General features: G+C 43.1%; 1 protein-coding gene across 1 annotated transcript; it reads left to right on the forward strand.

Annotated features, from left to right (window-relative positions):
- Nucleotides 1-2,713: 2,713 nt before the first annotated feature.
- LGALS3 (galectin 3) lies at nt 2,714-20,123 on the forward strand. Its single transcript, XM_002753970.7, has 6 exons — nt 2,714-2,759; nt 11,719-11,740; nt 12,398-12,769; nt 14,669-14,757; nt 16,985-17,150; nt 19,824-20,123. The coding sequence occupies exons 2-6, from the start codon at nt 11,723-11,725 to the stop codon at nt 19,977-19,979; spliced, it is 801 nt and encodes a 266-aa protein (XP_002754016.2). The 5' UTR covers nt 2,714-2,759; nt 11,719-11,722; the 3' UTR covers nt 19,980-20,123.
- The last annotated feature ends 954 nt before the right edge of the window (nt 20,124-21,077 follow it).

Raw genomic sequence — 21,077 nt, forward strand, 5'->3', positions numbered from 1 at the left:
CAGAAAGACCAAATGCCCTGAGGCCTGACTCAGCTCTTTACTTGTCACCCAGATGACACAGAATTGCCAAACTTGCCTGGGCTCCCCAGAGTCCAAATGTGAGACCTGGAAAACTGCCACTTTGCTCTTTTCTGGCTGTTCTGTATTCTGCTGTCTACAAGACTTAATATCAAGATATTTTTGTTTATATTTCACAAGGACTTCAGCTTTTGTGAGACGTTCTTTCCTTATCTGGCCCACTATAATGCTAATTTCTTGGAAATTTCTCTTCTCTTTTCTGGCTTGTTCCAGGTTCACTCACTTTTTATATTTCCATAATTCTTCTATTCTCCTTTCTCTCTGGTTGTAGTTTCCTATTTAAAAGATGACTTAGAAACTTTGCTCTGCTTTCTCCTGCAGTTACTGTCTTTCTCTTTTCTGCTCACCCTTTAAGATTTTCCCTTTTTATTCTCATCTTCATCTCCTACTCTCTTCTGGCTCTAACTGAAGGTCTTACCCAGCTTCCTTCCTGACCTTCTAGACCACCACCTGCTTTCTCAAAGTTCCTCCAGTCCCTTCTACAGAGATGCCTGCCTTAGGATCCTTGCTTTTATCAGGGACCTACAATCTCTGTCTCTGCATCAGTAGAAGGCAGACACCCTATTTGCATGGGGGCTAACACTTGCCTTGCCCCTGCTTTCAAATAACACATTGATCTGTATATAGAAGTTACTCAATGGCATCTTAATTGATTTTATTAGGTTCCTTTTTTTGCTTATCTTAGAAGAGGTATATGACTTTGGATTGGGTAATTAAGAGCTGTTTATTGCATGTGTACGAATTATAAGTTCCCAGACACACCCTGATCATAGCAGGATCCTTTTGTTAGCTTCATGGGGCATGAAGTTGGCACCAAGGTATTTGTGGGGATGTGCAAGTAAGGAAGTGAAGCCAAAAGGATGTCTGATCACACAGTCAGGTGTAACCAAGCCCACTAAGTAGCCAAGGCGTGAACTTTGTCTATCCCTGAAATGACCAAAGATTGACCAGAAGAAAAGGCACAAGTGTGAGTCATCCCTTGCCTCCACAGCAATTTGTTTGGCTATATACTTTTCTTATTACCAGTGGCTAACCCTCTAAGGGTACCACGCCTGGACATGTGGCCTCATGATTCAAAGTCTTAAGATTTACAGCATTTTCCTTGGAGACCAAGGGCATTCCTGTGGGTGATGCCTTTTTAATACCCAGAGGTTAGTCATTTACTATGGGTGATCCATTCAAGTAAACTGGTTGCCAAGCTACCTCTTCAGGTGAGAGTTCATACTCTCATAACTAATCCCCAGCCACACTGTGACTTCTATGGGCAAGCCTAAAGGGGACAATGTTGCAGGAACAGTGCCAGCCACTGAGACACTTTCGAATTTATCCTAGAGAATGCTAAGACAGCTTCTCAATTCCATCAAATGAGTCCTTCACAGGAACATTTCCCTAGGCTGAAAAACTGTGTGAAATAATTTATCTTTATGTTATTAATTAATTGGTTACGATAAGGGTTACAGGAATTATTTAGGAACCTGATGATACCTGGTTTTCTCCGTAGTTTACATAAGCCAGTCCTTGCAATGATTCTTCCCTTCCTCCTTAATTTTTTTTTTTCCTCGGAGATCCTTGTTCTGACCTGCAAGGATTCTTTGGCCTGGTGCTTTTCCAGATAAGGTGTAAGAGTCAGGATTTCTGGATTGTGTTCCTAGACATGAATGATCTTGGACAAGTAAATCATTTTCTCTTTTAGTCTGCTTGGGCTTCTGTAACAAAATATCATAAACTGGGTAGCTTCTAGGCAATATACATTTATTTCTCACAGTTCTGAAGGCTGGGAAATCCAAGATCCAGGCCAGCAGATTTGGTGTCTGCTGAGGGTCTGCTTTCAGATTCACAGGGGGCATCTTCCCGCTGTGTCTTCACATGGTGGAAGTGGCAGGAGGTCTCTCTCCAGCCTCTTTCATTAGGGCACCGATCTAATTCATAAGGACTCTGCCCCTATGACCTAATCACCTCCCAAGGCCTCCACCTGCTAATACTTTACCTTGAGGGTTAGAATTTTCAACATATAATTTTGCCGGGATATAAACATTCAGACTATAGCACCCTGATAGCAAAAATGAGATAATAATACTTATTTCTTTCTTCCAACAAAAAGATAAGGTGAAGTTAAAAGGAGAGTGTATATATATATAGTGAATTTCCTGTGCAAAATGTGTTAAAGAGTTGCCTGATTAATTGCTTCATAAGGAAATTGCTTTGAGACTAGGCCTATTGATCTAGAATAAGTAGTCAATTTGTAGTCGGTTCCCTAGGGAATAGACACTGAACGAATTTTTGGTTTTGTATTCTACAAATAAAGCAACCTATTAATTGAATTCCCCTCAGTTAATTCTTCACTCAGGTGACTCTAGCGAGGGCGTGGGACAGACGTGGCCGCAGCCTAGGCCCCAGGAGCGCCGCGGAACCGAACCGGGGCGCTAGAGGGCACGACCCTCGGTCCCCGCGTTCTCCCCGTCAGGAGCGTCCCGGTCGCCCCCGCAGCGGCGGCTCGGGGTGTCTGGCGGGCGCGGGGCTCGCCCAGTTTGGTCCGGGGAGAGGCCGGGCTGGGCAGGGGCGTCGCCCCGCCTCGGGAGAGGCGGTCCGGGCAGGGCCCAGCCTTTATGAGGCTCGGAGCCACCGCCCCGCCAGCGCCGGCACCTCCTCGCCTGCAGCCGTCGGGAGCGAGCCAGCGAGTGGTGAGCTGCGCGGGGATCCGGGGACGCGGCTCCGGCCCGGCAGGGGCGAGGGCGCTCGGGCGCTCCTTGGGGCGCGGCCCAGAGGGCGCTCAGCTCCCCAGGACTGGGACGGGGCGCGCGCGGAGAGTCCCACGGCCCGTGCTCTGCCCTCTGGGTGCGGGGAGGCGGGCAGAGATCTGGGCCCCAGACGGTTGCCTTTGATTCTCTAGGGCGCTGGCGCTCGGGGAAAGCTGGCGGCGCCTTCCGAGACCCACACCGGTCCCCAGGGCGTCAAGGGCCACTCTCTGTGGAGCCTCGGGGCCTCCGCCGCCGCCGCACCTTTGCCAGCTGCGCTCTGCTGCCCCGGGGTGAGCCCCACCCGGTGACGAGCAGCCATCCAGTCGCCGGAGTCCCGCCAGGTCCCGCTGCGAGCGGAGGCGGAGGGGCTCGCCCCGCAAACAAGGCGGCCGCTCCGGCTTCTCTAACTGGGATCGAAGCCAGGTCACCCTTCCCCGGCGCACGGCCGCTGGGGAGCCAGGGGACTTGCCAGGACTGTGTAGGGCGCCTCCCGGGACCCACAGCTTGGCTGGCCCGGCCTCTTTTGAGCATCAGCTGAGGCTGGATTTAGAGGAGATCTCACTGTGGAGCGGGAACGAGTTCTTTCACCAGGACCAGCTGCTGCCAGGGCTGCAGCCGTTCTCTGGTTGCTGACCCCACAGAAAATGGTGCTTGCTCCATGGCCTGAGTGGGCATTACCCGGCTTAGCAAAGACTAGAAACTCTAAGCTTTTCCGAATCAAATGCCCCTCCCTGCCCAGACTGTCTGTGCCGAGGAAGTGTTGGGTGTGGCAGAATGTTGGTCCTAGTGTGCAGAGCCCTGGAGGGGGGCTTCTCAAACATGTTTGAGGGTTTATTCTGAATGATCGCGTGCTCAAATAAAAACGCTAAAATGATTGCACTCTGAGAAGTAGGAGCTCAGGGCCAGGGAGTCGGGGACGCGTGGGTTGAGGCTGGGACTTGGGCTTCACCCTTACCATCAAGTTAGTCATTCCGATTCCAGACACTGTGGAAGGTTTGTAAAGTGACCATGGGAGTTGGGTTGCTGCACAGCGAGGACACCTGGACCTCAGTGACCCAGGCTGTTTCTAGGATTCTGGGAAAGGAATGGGAGACAAGCTCAGTTAATTCTGAAGAAATGAGAGTGATACAATTAACCACTTGGGCACAGAGCCTGGGAAAAAGCTTTCATCAGCTCCCAGAGTTCCGATTTCTTTACCTCAAGTTTATAAACCTTTCACACTAGGAAACTGTGCGTTTCCATAAAAGTTAAAGTCGAATAAGGATCATTTGCTTTTCTACATCAGTAGTCTCCCGTTTAGACATGGACTTTCAATCTCAGAGTAGGCTCTCTCATTCGAAGGATGGTCATGCCCCATCCTTGATCCCTGGGAGACTTGAGTAGCTTCCTAAATTCATAACATTTAGAGGTGACATTTAAAATCAGCACATAGTCCAGATTCTGGGGAGAAGTTTGAAGCTGGTCCTTGACTATTTAGTGCTTAGAAGCGCTAGGAAAATGCCTCACTAAGTTACATAAGAAGCAGAAGAGGACAAGAATTGCCTGAAAACTCGTTGTGTCCAAATATAATAGGTGTCAGGCTCTGCTAAGGGGTCTTTAATCTATGATAGTTCTCTGTGCTACAAATATGCACAGGTGCTTTATAAAGACTTTTCACTTAGTGAGGTCAAGAGGCCAATGGTGGTCTCAGGTATAATTTAGGTACCTTTTTACATAGAACCCTCATTAGCCAGACTCTAAACCCTAATCTGCAGCCAAGTCCTATGTTCATGTAGTATGCCTTCAGAATCTCATGGTGACCTTAAATGCCAAGTGGCTTGTGAACTTACGTACTTGATACTTGTGGTAACTGATCTCAAACATAGCCCTTCTTTCCTGTGATCATTTGGGACACAGGCTCCCACTCAGGACAGCTGGGTAGCCAGCTCCATGTGTCTGGTGCCTGAACTGGATCTTCTCATAAAATTCTGAGTGGGTAACTTAAGAGCCAGTCTAGGCAGTGCTTGCTGTATACCTCCAGTTTGCTATTGACTAAGTGTCATGTGTTCTCTTTTGACCTCTGTTCAGCTTTTCCATAGGGGGAAAAATCAGTCACTGAGAAGCTGAAAGTAACTTTAACTTCCTTGATGTCAGGGAGCTATGATGAGAGAGAAATCCTAGGAAAGGACCAGATCCCTTGATTCCAACTTGGCATCACTGAATTTGTCTTTTTAAAATGGACTTTCCTCAAGCCCTGCTCTGTGTTTTAGCAAGCAAAGGTAGTAGACAGGCTCTTGTGTTATTTGAGGAGCAGTGTGGGGCAGTGCCTAGGGGCTTGGGAAATAGTCTACTTCTGTTATGGCTTGTGTATAGGTCAGGGACCTTTATGAACAGAAATTTCAGAAGTGTTCTTGGGAATCTGAACAACTGGACTGATTGCTGGGTGGGCCTAGAATAGCATAGAGCAGTGGATAGCTACTCTTTATTAAAGGGAAAAGCTACCAATTAATAGCCAATTAAAATGGTCTGTATTCTAACTCATGTTTAAATTCCTTATTCTAAAGCTACACTGAACTGCTTACTGTAGGTGTTTACAAATGTGGAGACCCAGAGAGTATATCTCTACTTTTAGTTATTTCTTGAAGTTTTTTTTTTCCCCCTCTGGCTCTTCAAAATTCTCTGATCCTGAAAACACCAGGATGGAGTTCACATATCTGTAGTGTTTGTAGAGTGGGAAGATTTTTGACATTTGATTCTATGTCTCTCTTTGTAAACTACTCATCTGAAGAGAAAAAAGAAAAAAAATTCGGGCAAACAAGGATATTTATCTCAATAGATGTCTTTTTTGTTTTTCTGTGTTTTGAGGTTGATAATCTTGCTTTCAAAAGAGCATCAGTTATAATGCTTTTCAAAAAAGAAATCCGATGGTTGGAAGTTGACATAATCAAAACGGTGCACACCCAATTTTTGGAAAAGTACACTTTATTGGTTAAAATGTGGTTATAATTAGCAAAGTGACTGTACAAAATGGCATTATTATATTCAATACTCAGTATTATTTTGTGCTTGAATGAGTCACCCAGATAGTTTTCTGACCAAAACACGATCCTTTTAAAAAAATTTGTTTACAATATCAGTGTGTTATGTAGTTACAGATGAGCAAGTCAGAGAATTAATTTTCCAATGAAGTAATTAACACTTTCAAAAGACTGTACTTTAAAATTTCAAAGTGTAAGTTTTTCTATTGGTGTAGAATGAGCCTAAACAAGCAGTAAAAAGCCATGAGGGGTACTCCTTCATCTGCCAGTCACAGGATGACTTTGGGCCACCATGTTTGCTCTCTGAGCCTCAGTTTCCTTATGGTGAGAATACAGTATTCTCCCCCTTGTTTTCAGGGGTTGCATTCCAAGACCCCCCGTGGATGCCTCAAACCACAGATAGTACTGAACCCTATATATACTGGTTTTTTTTTTGATCTGATAACCAAGCCTGTTACTTATTGACTAGTGGGTGAGTAGCATCTACAGTGTAGATAGGCTGGACTAAGGTATGATTCCTGTCCCAGGTTGGACAGCGAGATGGCAGGACAGTGCAAGATTTCACATTTCTGAGAACAGTACGCAGTTCAAAACTTATGACATTGGGTGAAGTGGCCTGTGCTGGCCTATGCCTGAAGTCTCACCTACTAGGGAGGCTGAGGTAGGAGGATGAACTGAGCCCAGGAGTTTGAGTCCAGCCTAGGCAACATAGCAAGACCCCACTTAAAAAAAAAAAAAAGTGGGCCGGGCGCGGTGGCTCAAGCCTGTAATCCCAGCACTTTGGGAGGCCGAGGCGGGTGGATCACGAGGTCGAGAGATCGAGACCATCCTGGTCAACGTGGTGAAACCCCGTCTCTACTAAAAATACAAAAAATTAGCTGGGCATGGTGGCGCATGCCTGTAATCCCAGCTACTCGGGAGGCTGAGGCAGGAGAATTGCCTGAACCCAGGAGGCGGAGGTTGCGGTGAGCCGAGATCGCGCCATTGCACTCCAGCCTGGGTAACAAGAGCGAAACTCCGTCTCAAAAAAAAAAAAAAGTAAAAAAGGCCAGGCGAGGTAGCTCACATCTGTAATCCCAGTACTTTGGGAGGCCAAGGTGAGCGGATCATGAGGTCAAGAGATCAAGACCATCCTGGCCAACATGATGAAATCCCAACTCTACTAAAAATACAAAAATTAGCTGGGCATGGTGTTGCACACCTGTAGTCCTAGCTATTTGGGAAGTTGAGGCAGGAGAATCACTTGAACCTGGGAGGTGGAGGTTGTAGCGAACTGACATCGCTCCACTGCACTTCAGCCTGGCGACAGAGCAAAACTCCATCTCAAAATAAAAACCTCAAACAAAAACCATGAATTATTTCTGGAATTTTTCATTTAATATTTTCATACTGTGGTAGACCTTAGGTAACTGAAACCATGGAAGAGAAACTGCAGAGAATAAGCAACTAGCTAGTGCATTAATTTTCTCCTGTCATTCTCATAAGGTTGTCATCATAACTAAAATAGATAAAGTATGGGATATCTATTAGAAGCTGAAAAGTACCACACAAATGGCAGGTTTTGTTCTAGTGGCTTTGTCTAATGTGTCGAGACACAATCTGAGGTGGTGTGTGAAACAGTGGAAATTCAGTGAGATCTGCTTTGTTTCCCAAACTGTATTTGGTTAGATTGGAATATAAACTAAACATGTTTGAGCCAAGGCTTTGAAAAGAATAAATATTAAATTGTGGAAATGCCCTCTTTATTTGAATTTTTGGTTACAATCAGCCTTTAAACACGTCTTAATTTGAATAGAGTTATGTTAGGACCAGGCAAATTCAGCTAGTTTTAACAGTGGAAACTACCTTTTTGGTTTTTGTTGACCCACTTCTGTACATTCATGTAGGGATACACATGCTAACTAGCTAGATTAGTGGTTCTCAACTAGCCGTGATTTTGCTCCCAGGGGATATTGGCAATGTCTGAAGACATGTTTTTTTTTTTTCCTTTTCTTTTTTTTTTTTTGGTAGAGACTGGGGTCTCACTATATTGCCCAGGCTGGTCTTGAACTCCTGGACTCAAGCAATATTCCCCCCTCAGCTTTCCAAAGTACTGGGATTACAGGCGCGAGCCATCACACCTGGCCTGAAGACACTTTTGGTTGTCACTAGTTGGAGTGTTGTGTGCTTCTGGCAACAGACGAATTGAAGCCAGAAATGCTGCTGAACATCCTACAGTGCACAGGACAGTGCCCTGAAGCAAAGCATCTGACCTGAAGGGTTTACAATAAGTTCCTATGCAATGAGGACATTTAAGAGAAGTTGAAATGTTGATAACATTGTTGCTGGGTCTTTGATATGTTGCCTTGGGGTGGAAGAAGAGTGTGTAAATAAAGGAACTAAGCTTTCTGCCCACCTTGAAGTTCAAAGTTGTTTACTACTGGCATCCAAAATGAGGGAGACTTTCTTTTCTTGAATTAAAAATTTCCCTTTCTGTAACAACTCTCCTCTCAAGCTCCCCCTGTGGTAGCAGCTCAGTTTCCTTCCATAGTAGCATGGCAGTTTTTTGCAGAAGGAGGCACATGCAGAGGAGCTCATGACTTTTGCTCTAAAAAGCCAAGCACTATAGGATGTAAAGGAAATGAAAGACGCAGTAACCTCTGGGAGTCATCAGGACTTTCCTGTCAAGCTGCCAGCAGTTCCCTAGGTTGGAAAATGGGCATGGTCATAACCTAACCACTTCTGAATAGGTTTCAGAATGACCATGTTCCAAAAGAGATGTGTGGCTAGATGCGGTGGCTCATGCCTGTAATCTCAGCACTTTGGGAGGCCGAGGAGAGGATTACTTGAATCAGGAGTTGGAGACCAGCTTGGGCAACATAGTGAGATGCTGTGTCTACAAAAAAAAAAAATAATAATAAATAAATCAGTTGGGTGTGGTGTTGTGTGCCTATAGTCTAAGTTATTTGAGAGGCTGAGGTGGGAGGATCACATGAGCCTGGGAGGTGGAGACTGCAGTAAGCCCTGATATCATGTCACTGTGCTCCAGCCTGTGCAACAGAAGACCCTGTCTAAAAAAGAGAAGAAAAAGAGATGTACAAAAATATTTTAGTCAAAGGTAATGTCTATGATATAAATAATAGCAGTATAGTACAGGATGAGCATCTGCAATGCAAAAATCTGAAATCTGAAATGTTCCAAAATCCCAAACTTTTTACATGCCTGCATGAGGCTCAGAGGTCATGCGATAAAGAAATGCTCACTGGCTATTTTGGATTTTGGCTCTTCAGATTAGGGATGCTTAATTGGGTATATGCACATATTCCACAATCCCCCCCAAAAAACAGAAATCAGAAACACTTCTAGTTCCATTTTAAATAAGGGATACTCAACCTGTATAAAATATCCAGTGTATGTAAATAAAGCATATGTTAAGCCCTAGGAGGAGCTCTGCCTGTTAGAATTTTACAAAAAAAGTAATACTTTGTGCCTTTCCTTTTCTTTTCTTTTTTTTTTTTTTTTGAGACGAGGTCTCACGCTGTCACCCAGGCTGGAGTGCAGTGGTGCAATCACAGTTCTCTGCAGCCTTCACCTCCTAGGCTCAAATGATCCCCCCACCTCAGCCCCTTGAGTAGCTGGGACTACAGGCATGTGCCACCACACCCAGCTAATTTTTGTATTTTTCATAGAGATAGGGTTTTGCCAAATTGCCCAGGCTAGTCTTGCACTCTTAGGCTCAAGCAATCCACCCACCTCGACCTCCTAAAGTGCTGGGATTACAGGCATGAGCCACCACGCCCAGCCAATATTTTTCATTTGGATCAAGTTGTGGACATTTATTGGATCCCTTGGGGACAATGTCATTTCTAAAAGTGATTGAGTAAATATTACAAAGGGGCAAATCAAGGAGAAGGATATTGTGATTGTTTCAAGGTCCAGGTAATTCAGGTCATGGCACAGGTGATCCTGAGCTTAGGAAGAACTCACCCATGCCTCAGGGGCCCAGCTGCCCTCCTCCCCTCACAGCTGGAGCACCTGCAACAGCTGCGAAGCATCTAGTGCTTTTGGAGACTTGACCTGGAAGGAGCAGAAGAAAGCAGGAATGATGTCTCCAGACCACCCCTTGTGGCAGCTTTTGGCAAGGCAAACCTTCTTTGGTAGCATCCTACACCCAAATATTTTTTTCCTTCACTTTGCTTGATTTGTTGTAATGCCAAATATTTTATTTGGAATAACAAGTACCTTTACAAAAAAGCACATACAAACCTCAGCTGCCCTTCGAGGCTTAGCTCCAATAGCACCTTTCCTTTCCTTCTTAGAAGTAAGCTTTCTGGGTTTGAAGTCCTACAGCACAGTCTGACTCATAGCATCCTGACTTGTTATTTCACATTTCCATGGATGCATCTCATCTGCCTTGCTGGACTGTGAGCCCTACAGCTTTTGTTTTGTTTTTATTTTATAATTCTTAACCTTTATGGGTAAATAGCAGGTATGTGTGTGTGTATATATATGTGTGTGTGTGTATATATATATGTGTGTATATATGTATGTATGTGTATGTGTGTGTGTGTGTGTGTGTATATACATATATATATATATATATATATATATATATTTTTTTTTTTTTTTTTTTTTTTTTTTTTGAGATGGAGTCTCACTCCAGTCACCCAGGCTCGAGTACAGTGGCATGATCTCGGCTCACTGCAACCTCTGCCTCCCGGGTTCAAGTGATTCTCCTGCCTCCGCCTCCTGAGTAGCTGGGATTATAGGCATGTGCCACCACGCCCAGCTAATTTTTGTCTTTTTAGTAGAAACGGAGTTTCACCATGTTGGTCAGACTAGTCTCAAACTCCTGACCCCATGAGCCACCTGCCTGGGCCTCTTACAGTTGTGAGCCACCATGCCCGGCCAGGTATATATATTTATGGGGTACATAAGATGTTTTGACACAGGCATGCAATGCATAATAATCACATCATGGAAAATGGGGTATCCATCTTCTCATTTAGTTTTTATGTTACAAACAATCCAATTATACTTTTATTTTCAAATGTACAATGAAATTATTGACTATAGTCAACCTGTTGTACTGTCAAATACCAGGCCTTATTAATTCATTGTAACTGTTTTTTTAACCATTAACTACCCTCACCTCCCACCCTCCCCCACTACCTTTCCCAGCCTCTGGTAACCATCCTTCTACTCTATATCTCTGTGGGTTCAATTGTTTTGGGTTTTAGATCCCGTGGCCTCCTTTGACCATGCAGATCATGGCCTATTCATCTTCACACCTAGATAGGAGCCTGTGCAGTGCCTGGCCAAGAGCAAGCATAATTGTGTGCAGATAGAGAAATAAATAAAAGCAGCAACTGTGTCTGTCTCAATTGTCTTTTCTATCTTAGCGGGAATCAATCAACACTGCTTTTCTTCAAAAACCCAGAGGAGGGGATGGGGCTTTTAGTGGGGACAAAGGGTAGATGGGCAAGATGAACACACCAAACCCTTTATATGGGGTGGTGGAAAGAGTATAAGAAAGGAAAGTGAAGAACCACCAAAGAGAAACCATGATTGGTAACATTTTTCACCTGGAAATGGGACAGGATATTTTCTTTTTCCTCTGCCTTCTCCTCCTTCATGCATTGTGTGGCCTCTTGGTCTTAGGATTCAGAGCACAGGCTAGTGTGATGGAAGTTTAAATTTATGAGTTAAATAGGGTTCAGCGATCGAGCTGGAAAGTATCCCTGCCCTTGAAGAGATGTTTGTGTGGTACCACACTACTCACTTAGGCACAATGCCCAGAGAGTGACTAAAGCTGCACAATATACTAGTGGTAAAGTTCCATTTAATGGAAATCGGTGAAGGCTTTCAGGATCAAATGATAACCTCTGTCTCTTTCTTTCCCTCAGGAAAATGGCCGACGGTTTTTCGGTAAGTGTTTTATGCCTGTTTTCTTACCCTCAATCAACTCCACATGGTTGAGGGTTGGGGATTTTGTTTTTCCATGACTTTTCCTTTTCACTCTCCCACCCACTGCGTGGCTTTCCCTGGACTCATTTGTCCAATGAGAGCTTGCGAGCTGGAGCCTTGTTTTTCCAGCAGCAGATTTGGGAAGAAAGCCAGGCAGAGTGAGGCCTGGGATACACTCACAGTAATCCTTTTACCAAAAGGCCCCAGGCAGAAGGGAATGGACTCTGCCAGTAGGATCGGAGAAATGCTCTGATTAGAGGGAAGCGCGGTACAGTCTGGGCATCTTGATGTCTATGATTGTTTTTCTCATGGTGATTAAAAAGTATGAGCTGTAAATAGAGGAGTGTTAGCTCCTGATGAGCTAATTATGAAAACGCAGCCCTCCCTGATCTGAGATGTTGGGAGGCAAGAATAAAGTGAAAAAGCATGTATAATCCCAATATCTAGTTTTAGTCTTTGAAACTCAAAACTATTAATAAGTGGAAAAAAATTTGTTGATATGCATGTAATGCCTTCACCATATTCCTCTCCTTCCTAGGTCACATATTCCTGTGTTCCTGAAAATTCTGCTTTTGAGAATGCTTTCTGTCCTGTAATTGCTTATGTTTTTCTTTCCAGCTCAATGATGCGTTAACTGGTAACCCAAAGCCTCAAGGATGGCCTGGGCAGTGGGGGAACCAGCCTGCTGGTGCAGGGGCCTACCCAGGGGCCTCCTATCCTGGGGCTCACCCCGGGCAGGCACCCCCAGGTGCCTACCCTGGACAGGGACCCCCAGGCGCCTACCCTGGACAGGGACCCCCAGGCACCTACCCTGGACAGGGACCTCCAGGCGCCTACCCTGGAGCACCTGGAGCTTATCCCGGAGCACCTGCACCTGGAGCCTACCCAGGGCCACCCAGTGGGCCTGGGGCCTACCCACCTCCTGGACAACCAAGTGCTCCCGGAGCCTACCCTGCCGCTGGCCCCTATGGCGCCCCTGCTGGGCCACTGGTGAGATGGCATTTCTCCTTTCATGTACTTGACATGCAGAAGGCTTCAGGGAGACCCTGAGCTTTAAACCTATGGCTTGGAGCCACTACTCAAGGGCCAGCCATGGGTGTGTGTTGGTAGTCGAAAAATTAAGTGTTCATATTGAGTTTATTGTGTGTGGTTAGTATGAACAGAAGGTAATGCATATTTTGAGGGCATTGATAAAGCTGCTTATGAATATAAATCAAGATTGTTGTAATGGAGAACATGTTGGTTATTAACAAACACTGAGTACATGTCAGTAGTATGCATCTATATGGATGATCTCATTTAACCCCATCACCACCTTATAAGATACTGTTAATAACCCCATTTTATACATGGGGAAATGGGACGATAGAGAAGTGATATAATCTATCCAGGATCTTTGAGCAAACATGTAGAGGAAACAGGGTAATCTGGTTTTGAAAAACCTTGTAAAGATAATTTTGTGATCTAAAGGTTGAATTTTCATGCAAATTAAAATGTTTTAGCAAGTGAATTCTCAATGTAAAACATAATTCTCTGGGGGATCCAGATGCATCTCAGCCACAGGATTTTTCCTTTCCAGATTCATAATCTAGTTGGATGATAAAACATATAATAAATTTGAGGAAAGAGCTAAGTAACTGTGTGATTAGAGCATTTCAGAACTATGCGGAAGATGACACGGGGGCACTGCCGCCTTTTAGGTCAGTTTAGAGTAGAAAGACTTGGGGGAGTGGGTGGCATTGAGTTGGGCCTAGACTAGAGATGGTCAGTCAGTTGCAGAGAGAGTGGGACATGAAGGCTGTGGAAAAGAACAGGTAGATGTAAGAGAGATTACAGAGGAAGAACCCCAGAATCTACTAAATTATGTCTTAGGAGTCACAGATGATTCTGACTTTTCAAGGCAGACCAAGTAGAGCCATCAGCAAAGCTTTAGCCCAAACTGGGAACTCATTAAGAGGAACTGATGGGGGAGGAGGCAGAGGAGACCATTCCAGCTCACACTTGTTGAATTTGAGGCACTAGTAAAAAATCCAGGTAGGAGGAAGTACAGGGCTAGTACACATCAGGCCTAGAAAGAAAAGATTTGGATAAGTTGGGTGTAGTGGCTCCTGCTTGTAATCCCAACACTTTAGGAGCTGAGGCAGGAGGATTGGTTGAGTCCAAGAGGTCTAGGCGGCAGTGAGCTATGATTGCACCACTGCGCTCCATCACTGACAACAGAGACACGGATTTTTGAGACCCAGTCTCAAAAAAAAAAAAAAAAAAAAAAAAAAAAGCGATAAACCCAGGGAGAACCCTTAAAAAGAAAAGAGGCCATAAATAAATAGGGCTTTGGGGATATTCACAGAACCTCGAATGTAGATGGTCAATAAACATTTGTGGAACGAACCTCACAGTATTAACTAAACATTGTTCATTGTAGAAATATTGAGTATCTGCCATGTGCAAAGCACTCTGCTGGAGCCATGTGAGTACAGAGCATATGAGAACCCACAAGCCCAGAATGTGGCATGATGCTTGCCCCCAGGAAGCAGAATAACCACAGTGAAGCATGTTACGTGACAGAGCCTTAAGAGTGATACAAAATGTTAATGTTGATCACAAGTTCTAGCTTACGCCTTTCCAAAAAATAGTCAACATGAATGAGTGCAGATTGGGATGGCCACAGTGAGACTTACTGATGGTTTTATTTTCAGTTATTATTTGTGCATGTAGGGAGCCTTATCTCTTTGGACCCTGGGCAAAGTGGCCGGAGAGTCTGGACAGATGGCAATATACTAGAGTTATGTTTTTCACACATATTAATAGTGATGGAACTTTAGCAACATCATTTTCTTTCCCCAAAGAAACATGCTTCTTATTGACACATATGTACTTGTTCTTTCCCAGGTTGTGCCTTATAACCTGACTTTTCCTGGAGGAGTCATGCCTCGCACGCTGATAACAATTCAGGGCATGGTGAAGCTCAATGCAAACAGGTAAGGAGAGCAAAATTAAGCCTACCCTATTTGTAGATTGGTTTTTGAATAAAGATAGTCTATTTTGAATTGTTTTTTCTTGCCCTGTCTTATGGTGCTATTTTGAATTTTAGTAAGATTTTAAAAACTACATATTTAGAATTTTGACTATACTGTCATATAGGATTATTCCATAAATCCATATGTATTCCCACATAATTTTGCTAAACATCAGGGTCACTCATAGTAAACAATAATGCACCTTATTCTATAGTTTGATATGTATTTTATCAGCTCATCTTCATGGTTGAAGGCAGGATAAAGAATATTGCTCTTTTTATAGACAAAACTGAGGCTCAGGTTCTACAGATGATCAGTGGCAGCCCTGGGAACCTGTCTTTTTAGTAGACACTATTTGCTTACAGGTTTGGAGATTCTACAAGTTAAAAATGTCATCAAAATAAATCAACCTTTGCTATTGGAAGTGGTTTGATTGAGGCGGACTAGGATAGGGTGAGGCTTTATTTAGGAAAATACATAATTATAGCTGTACTGGGCCACTTGGCCCTGGTTGTCACCACTGGTTATGTAGTACTTACATATCATACAAAAAAGCTGGCCCTGTCCTGAAGCCATCCAGGATGCCTGCCCCTGAGGTTAGTGGAACTGTGTTTCTACGTCTTATGGACAGTACCCACATGGTACAAATTCAAGCCATGTACACAGGTTTATGCAAGAATCCATAAATAGTCTCAGTGTCTGTCACCTTGCTCCACATCCTGTCATCAAGAGATGGACTCTGCTTCTGATCTGATAATTTTACATTCAAATGTTCATCCACTCCACCTCAGCCAGCCTCCTCTGATTCTGTAATGGTAGTCACTACCCTAAGCCAACCTGTCTTTCCACAAAGCCTAGACAATTTCTGTAAGCACAGAACTTCCCCGCACAATGCCTGTCTCATAGCAGATTACAAAATATATACATCCTCTGCCTATGTCCTTATCCGTATTTCCTCCTAACGTCACACAGAACCCAGCACACCTTATCCTGTGCACACAGCACTCATGATTTATTAATATTTGCTATCCTCCTCCCACAACCCCTAACACACACTGAATACCCAGTGTGGTATCCTTGTTTTATTAGTCATTTCACTGGAAAGTTTAGTTCTAATAATGCTAGAGATGTAGATTGAAACTGGCAGATCAAAACTAATTCTGGCTGAAATGGTTAATGGTAGTAAACTAAAAAAACTGTTGCTTAGTTCTGCAAATTCTGTATGACACTGCATAGAAAAAAAATGTGCTTAAGGTGACAGAGATGACAATATCTACCTTTCCAATGCAGAGGAAACAGAGTCATATATTTAGTCAAATGCAAATTCTATTGCTATTTTTTCCCTTACAAATGTAAGCACTGGAAGATCATTTGTGGTTGAATGTGACTGTTACTGGGTGAATCAAAATACACAGAGAATCTTTGTTAGTTGGTCCAGAGTGCAGACCTGGCTTTAAAATAAGAACACATGCTGATGATTCTGATGTTACTGCTCTATAGAGCACACTTTAAGAAACTCAGGGATGGGCTTAGTCAGAGGACTGGTGTTGGCATTAATGTCCAGGAAGAAGGAACAGGGTCAAAAAGTTAAACTAGCAATTTCATTAGTTCCAGCTCACATCATAGAATGTTTATCATATTTGCTGTCAAGACTTTACAACTTAACAACAAGATACTGAATATTAACTTCATTATCTCATTCATGCTATTTTAGAGGAACTAGGACTTCCAGTTAATTATGAGGAAGCCAGTATTTGGTGGCTATTAACTACATAGCTGGCTTGCCTTTATCAGGTATTGAAAGCAACCTGGAAGACCAGGAAACGGATAACCATTATCTATAGTAAGGCATAAAGTATCCTCAGAGTGGCTCTGTAAGAAAACCTCAAAGGTTTTCATGAGTCTGTAAAGAGGGCATTATAGATGAATGGAAATATGATTAAAGACGAGGCAAAAAAAAAAATTCAACATATATTGCTTACCTTTAGATTTTATGGTAGTACATAGAATATAGGGCCTAGGATACTTTCCAGTTTGAACCCATTCTGATTTATTTGCTTTCCATTCAGAAAAATTTCCTGGGTACTGTATTATGAAGTTATTTGCTTTTTAGAAAATTATATGTTCTTCATTTGGTACAAATGTACAGCTTTAATAATTTTAATAACTGGTCTTTGGTTTAAAACAGAATTACTTTAGATTTCAAGAAAGGGAATGATGTTGCCTTCCACTTTAACCCACGCTTCAATGAGAACAACAGGAGAGTCATCGTTTGCAATACAAAGCTGGATAATAACTGGGGAAGGGAAGAAAGACATTCAGTTTTCCCATTTGAAAGTGGGAAACCATTCAAAGTAAGTTATCGCTACTATTTTATATTGATAATGTGTATTTCTCATGAGGAATCACTCTAAAACCACAAAACACTTGAAATGAATTTTTATCACCTGTCCTAAGATAGGCCCAGCCAGTGTATCTTTTCCCCGCTCAGGGGACTAGGCTCAGCAGGCTGAGAACATGGTCAGGAGTGGCACACTCCCCAGTTCCTCGTAATCATCACTGCTGCCACCCCTCTGAGTTTAAGTCTTCTAAAAATGAAAAGAATATAATTTTTAACAAAAAAGGCAAAGTGTCTTTATGGTACAGGTGTACTGGACTTTGTGGCTTAAAACAACATAGTTGGCATAGAGATCAAAACTAAGTATTTTTTTATTCTAAAATTAATGTTTTGTAAAAAGTCTAAGTTTTTTTTTTTTGAGACAGAGCCTTGCTCTGTTGCCCAGGCTGGAGTGCAGTGGCATGATCTCGGATCATTGCAACTTCCGCCTCCTGGGTTCAAGTAATTCTCCTGCCTCAGCCTCCCGAGTAGCTGGGACTACAGGCATGTGCCACCATGCGTGGCTTATTTTTTTATATTTTTAGTAGAGACGGGGTTTCACCATGTTGACCAGGCTAGTCTCGAACTCCTGACCTCGTGATCTGCCTGCCTCTGCCTCCCAAAGTGCTGGGATTACAGGTATTAGCCACCTCACCCGGCCAAAAGTTTTTAAATTAACAAAGTTTCCTATCTTTTACTCCTCCTGTATCCTCACAAAGGTTGCGATTTGATGAGTATCTTCCCAGTATTTTGACATACAGCACATTTTTATTGGAAGCACTGCTTCAGCAAATATTCATTAGGTCCACAGCACTGAGTTAGGGCTGATTGTAGAGTGGTTAATAAAACAGCTGGACTGTAAACTCAACAGCAGGGGCAAGTAAGGACCACAGTCTACATTTGGTAGACATCTTTTCATATCAAGTATTGTTGCTTAAGAGCATTTTTTTTTTGAGATGGAGTCCCGCTCTGTCACCAGGATGGAGTGCAGTGGCGTGATCTCAGCTCACTGCAACCTTCATCTCCCAGGTTCAAGCGATTCTCCTGTTTCAGCCTCCTGAGTAGCTGGGACCACAGGTGCATGCCACTACCCCCAGCTAATTTTTGTACTTTTAGTAGAGATGGGGTTTTACCATGTTGGCCAGGATGGTCTCGGTCTCGATCTCGTAATCCACCCGCCTCAGCTTGCCAAAGTGCTGAGATTACAGGGGTAGCCATGGCATCCGGCCAAAAGTATTTCAATTTTGGATATGTGATAAATTAACTAGTACCCTACTGATGAAAATTCAGAGAATAGAAACAAACCTGGAAAGATTTTACTAAAATTCTTTAACTATAAATCTTTGCTTCCTAGAAGGAAATCTTCTAAATATCTTTAATTGTTCACGTTTATAATTGAGATATTGCCAAATTGCTGCTTTCAAAAAGACGTGAGGATGGACATCCACTAACTACTGGAAGAGTAGATTTCTCCTACCCTTGCCAAAACTGATTATCATCAATCTTTACAACATTTGCCAAAGGAATTCTACTTTGTTTTGAGATAAAGTCTCACTCTGTTGCCCAGGCTGGAGTGCAATGGCACGATCTCAGCTCACTGTAACCTCTGCCGCTCAGGTTCAAGCAATTTACCTGCCTCAGCCTCCTGAGTGGCTGGGATTACAGGTGCCTGCCAACATGCCCAGCTAATTTTTATATTTTAGTAGAGACGGTGTTTCACCATCTTGGCCAGGCTGGTCTTGAACTCCTGACCTCATGATCTACCCGCCTCAGACTCCCCAAAGTGCTGGGAGTACAGGCATGAGCCACCACCCCTGGCTAGGAATCCTACTTTTATGTTTATTTTTTTAGATGTTTTAGGCCATACCAAAACTTTTGGTTGAGACAGGGTCTCACACTGTCACTCAGGCTGGAGTACAGTGGTACCATCACAGCTCATTGCAGCCTATCTACCTCCCACGCTCAAATGTTCCTCCCACTTGAGCCTCCTTAGTAGCCAAGACTACAGATGTGTGCTACACCTGGCTAATTTTTGTTTTTTGTAGAGATGGGATTTCACCATGTTTCCTAGGCTGGTCTCAAACTCCTGGGCTTAAGAGATCTGCCTGCCTTTGCCTCCCAAAGTGTAATTACAGGCGTGAGCCACCATACCTGGGCTCTTTTAGGTATTTATGGAGGTAAATTCTTAGCCTTCACCTTACAACTTCACTTATGTAACCTAATAAATTTGTTGCTTTAAAAAAAATCTGAATAACTTGGAATTTTTGCTGTAAAGTTACTTTCTCTGGATCTTAACTGGTCCCACAGATGATAAAGATGAAATGTTGGATAACCTGAGCTCAGGCCAGACTGGTTTGAAATTAATGGGCACTTTTTCCCCTTTATTTCAATTGACAATTTGTTTCTATTGTGCACATGAAATATGTATATATCGAGCCGGGGGTGGTGGCTCATGCCTGTAATCCAAGCACTTTGGAGGCCAAGGTGGGCAGATCACCTGAGGTTCGGAGTTCAAGACCAGCCTGATCAACACTGTGAAACCCCGTCTTAAAAAAAAAAAAAAAAAAAAAGTATATAATGTGGAATGGCTAAATCCAGCTAACTGACATATACATTACCTCATGTAACAGTTATGTATATGCCATTTCAGATACAAATACTGGTTGAAGCTGACCACTTCAAGGTTGCAGTGAATGATGCTCACCTGTTGCAGTACAATCATCGGGTTAAAAATCTTAAGGAAATCAGCATACTGGGAATTGCTGGTGACATAGACCTCACCAGTGCTTCATATACCATGACATAATCTGAAAGGGGCAGATTAAAAAAAGATGGAATCTAAACCTTACCTGTGTAAAAGTTTCATGTTCACTGTGAGTGAAAATTTTTACATTTATTCATCAATATCCTTCTTGTAAGTCATCTACTTAATAAATATTATGCTGAGTTACTTGTCTTATTATGTCATTTAATTGGAGTTTATTCTAGATAATGCATAATGGAAAAAATATGTAGCAATATTAATACTGCATTAGGGCCTCAAGGTTTCCTATACTTGTTAAAATACGTGTCTTAAGGAGAAAATAAATACTACCTCAAAATTATTTCTTCCAGAATTTCATAAAAAGTAAGGAGATTTTTCAAAGAAATTCTTCTCTCATTTTCTTAAGGAAATATAATAGGTTCAGGAAATGAGAATAGCAGAAAGAAAAAGCTTACCTATAGATGACCTATGACCCATAGACAATTATTGTTAGGAATCTGGTATACTTCTTGACTGCTTTTTAATCCTATTTTCTAAACTATAGTTCACTGCTTTCAAATCAGTAATTTGATACCACTATAGGACCATCTGCCTGGTTTTTATGAATTTTTTTTTTGAGATGGAGTCTTGCTTTGTTGCCCAGGCTGGAGTGCAGTGGCACAATCTCAGCTCACTGCAACCTCTGCCTCCCGGGTTCAAGGGATTCTCCTGCCTCAGCCTCCTGAGTAGCTGGGATTACAGGTCTACCACAGCATCCAGCTAATTTTTTGGATTTTAGTAGAGACGGGGCTTCATCATGTTGTCAAGGCTGGTCTTGAACTCCTGACCTTGTGATCTACCCACCTTAGCCTCCCAAAGTGCTGGAATTACAGGCGTGAGCCACTGCGCCTGGCCTCAAATCTCTTATAGAGAAAAAAGGTATCTTACATAGTTAGCTTTCAAAATTTGTTCCCATCATCAACATTCATACCCATAACTTTCTACCATTATTACCAGCAAGCCCAAAGATTAATAATATTCCAAAAGCAGGATATGGCAAAACCACTTCATCTTATATCAGACCAAAATTTTTTGAAATGGAGTCTCACTCCGTTGCCCAGGCTGGAATACAGTGGCACAGTTGCTGTAACCTCCACCTGC

The sequence above is a fragment of the Callithrix jacchus genome, chromosome 8 (genome assembly GCF_049354715.1).
Source record: "Callithrix jacchus isolate 240 chromosome 8, calJac240_pri, whole genome shotgun sequence".
NCBI lineage: Eukaryota > Metazoa > Chordata > Mammalia > Primates > Cebidae > Callithrix > Callithrix jacchus.

Bases quoted from the DNA above. Each gene is read 5' to 3' on its own strand.
- LGALS3 (XM_002753970.7), top strand. The intron at 12,770-14,668 runs GTGAGATGGCAT...GTTCTTTCCCAG, and splicing joins GCGCCCCTGCTGGGCCACTG to GTTGTGCCTTATAACCTGAC. The intron at 14,758-16,984 runs GTAAGGAGAGCA...GGTTTAAAACAG, and splicing joins GTGAAGCTCAATGCAAACAG to AATTACTTTAGATTTCAAGA.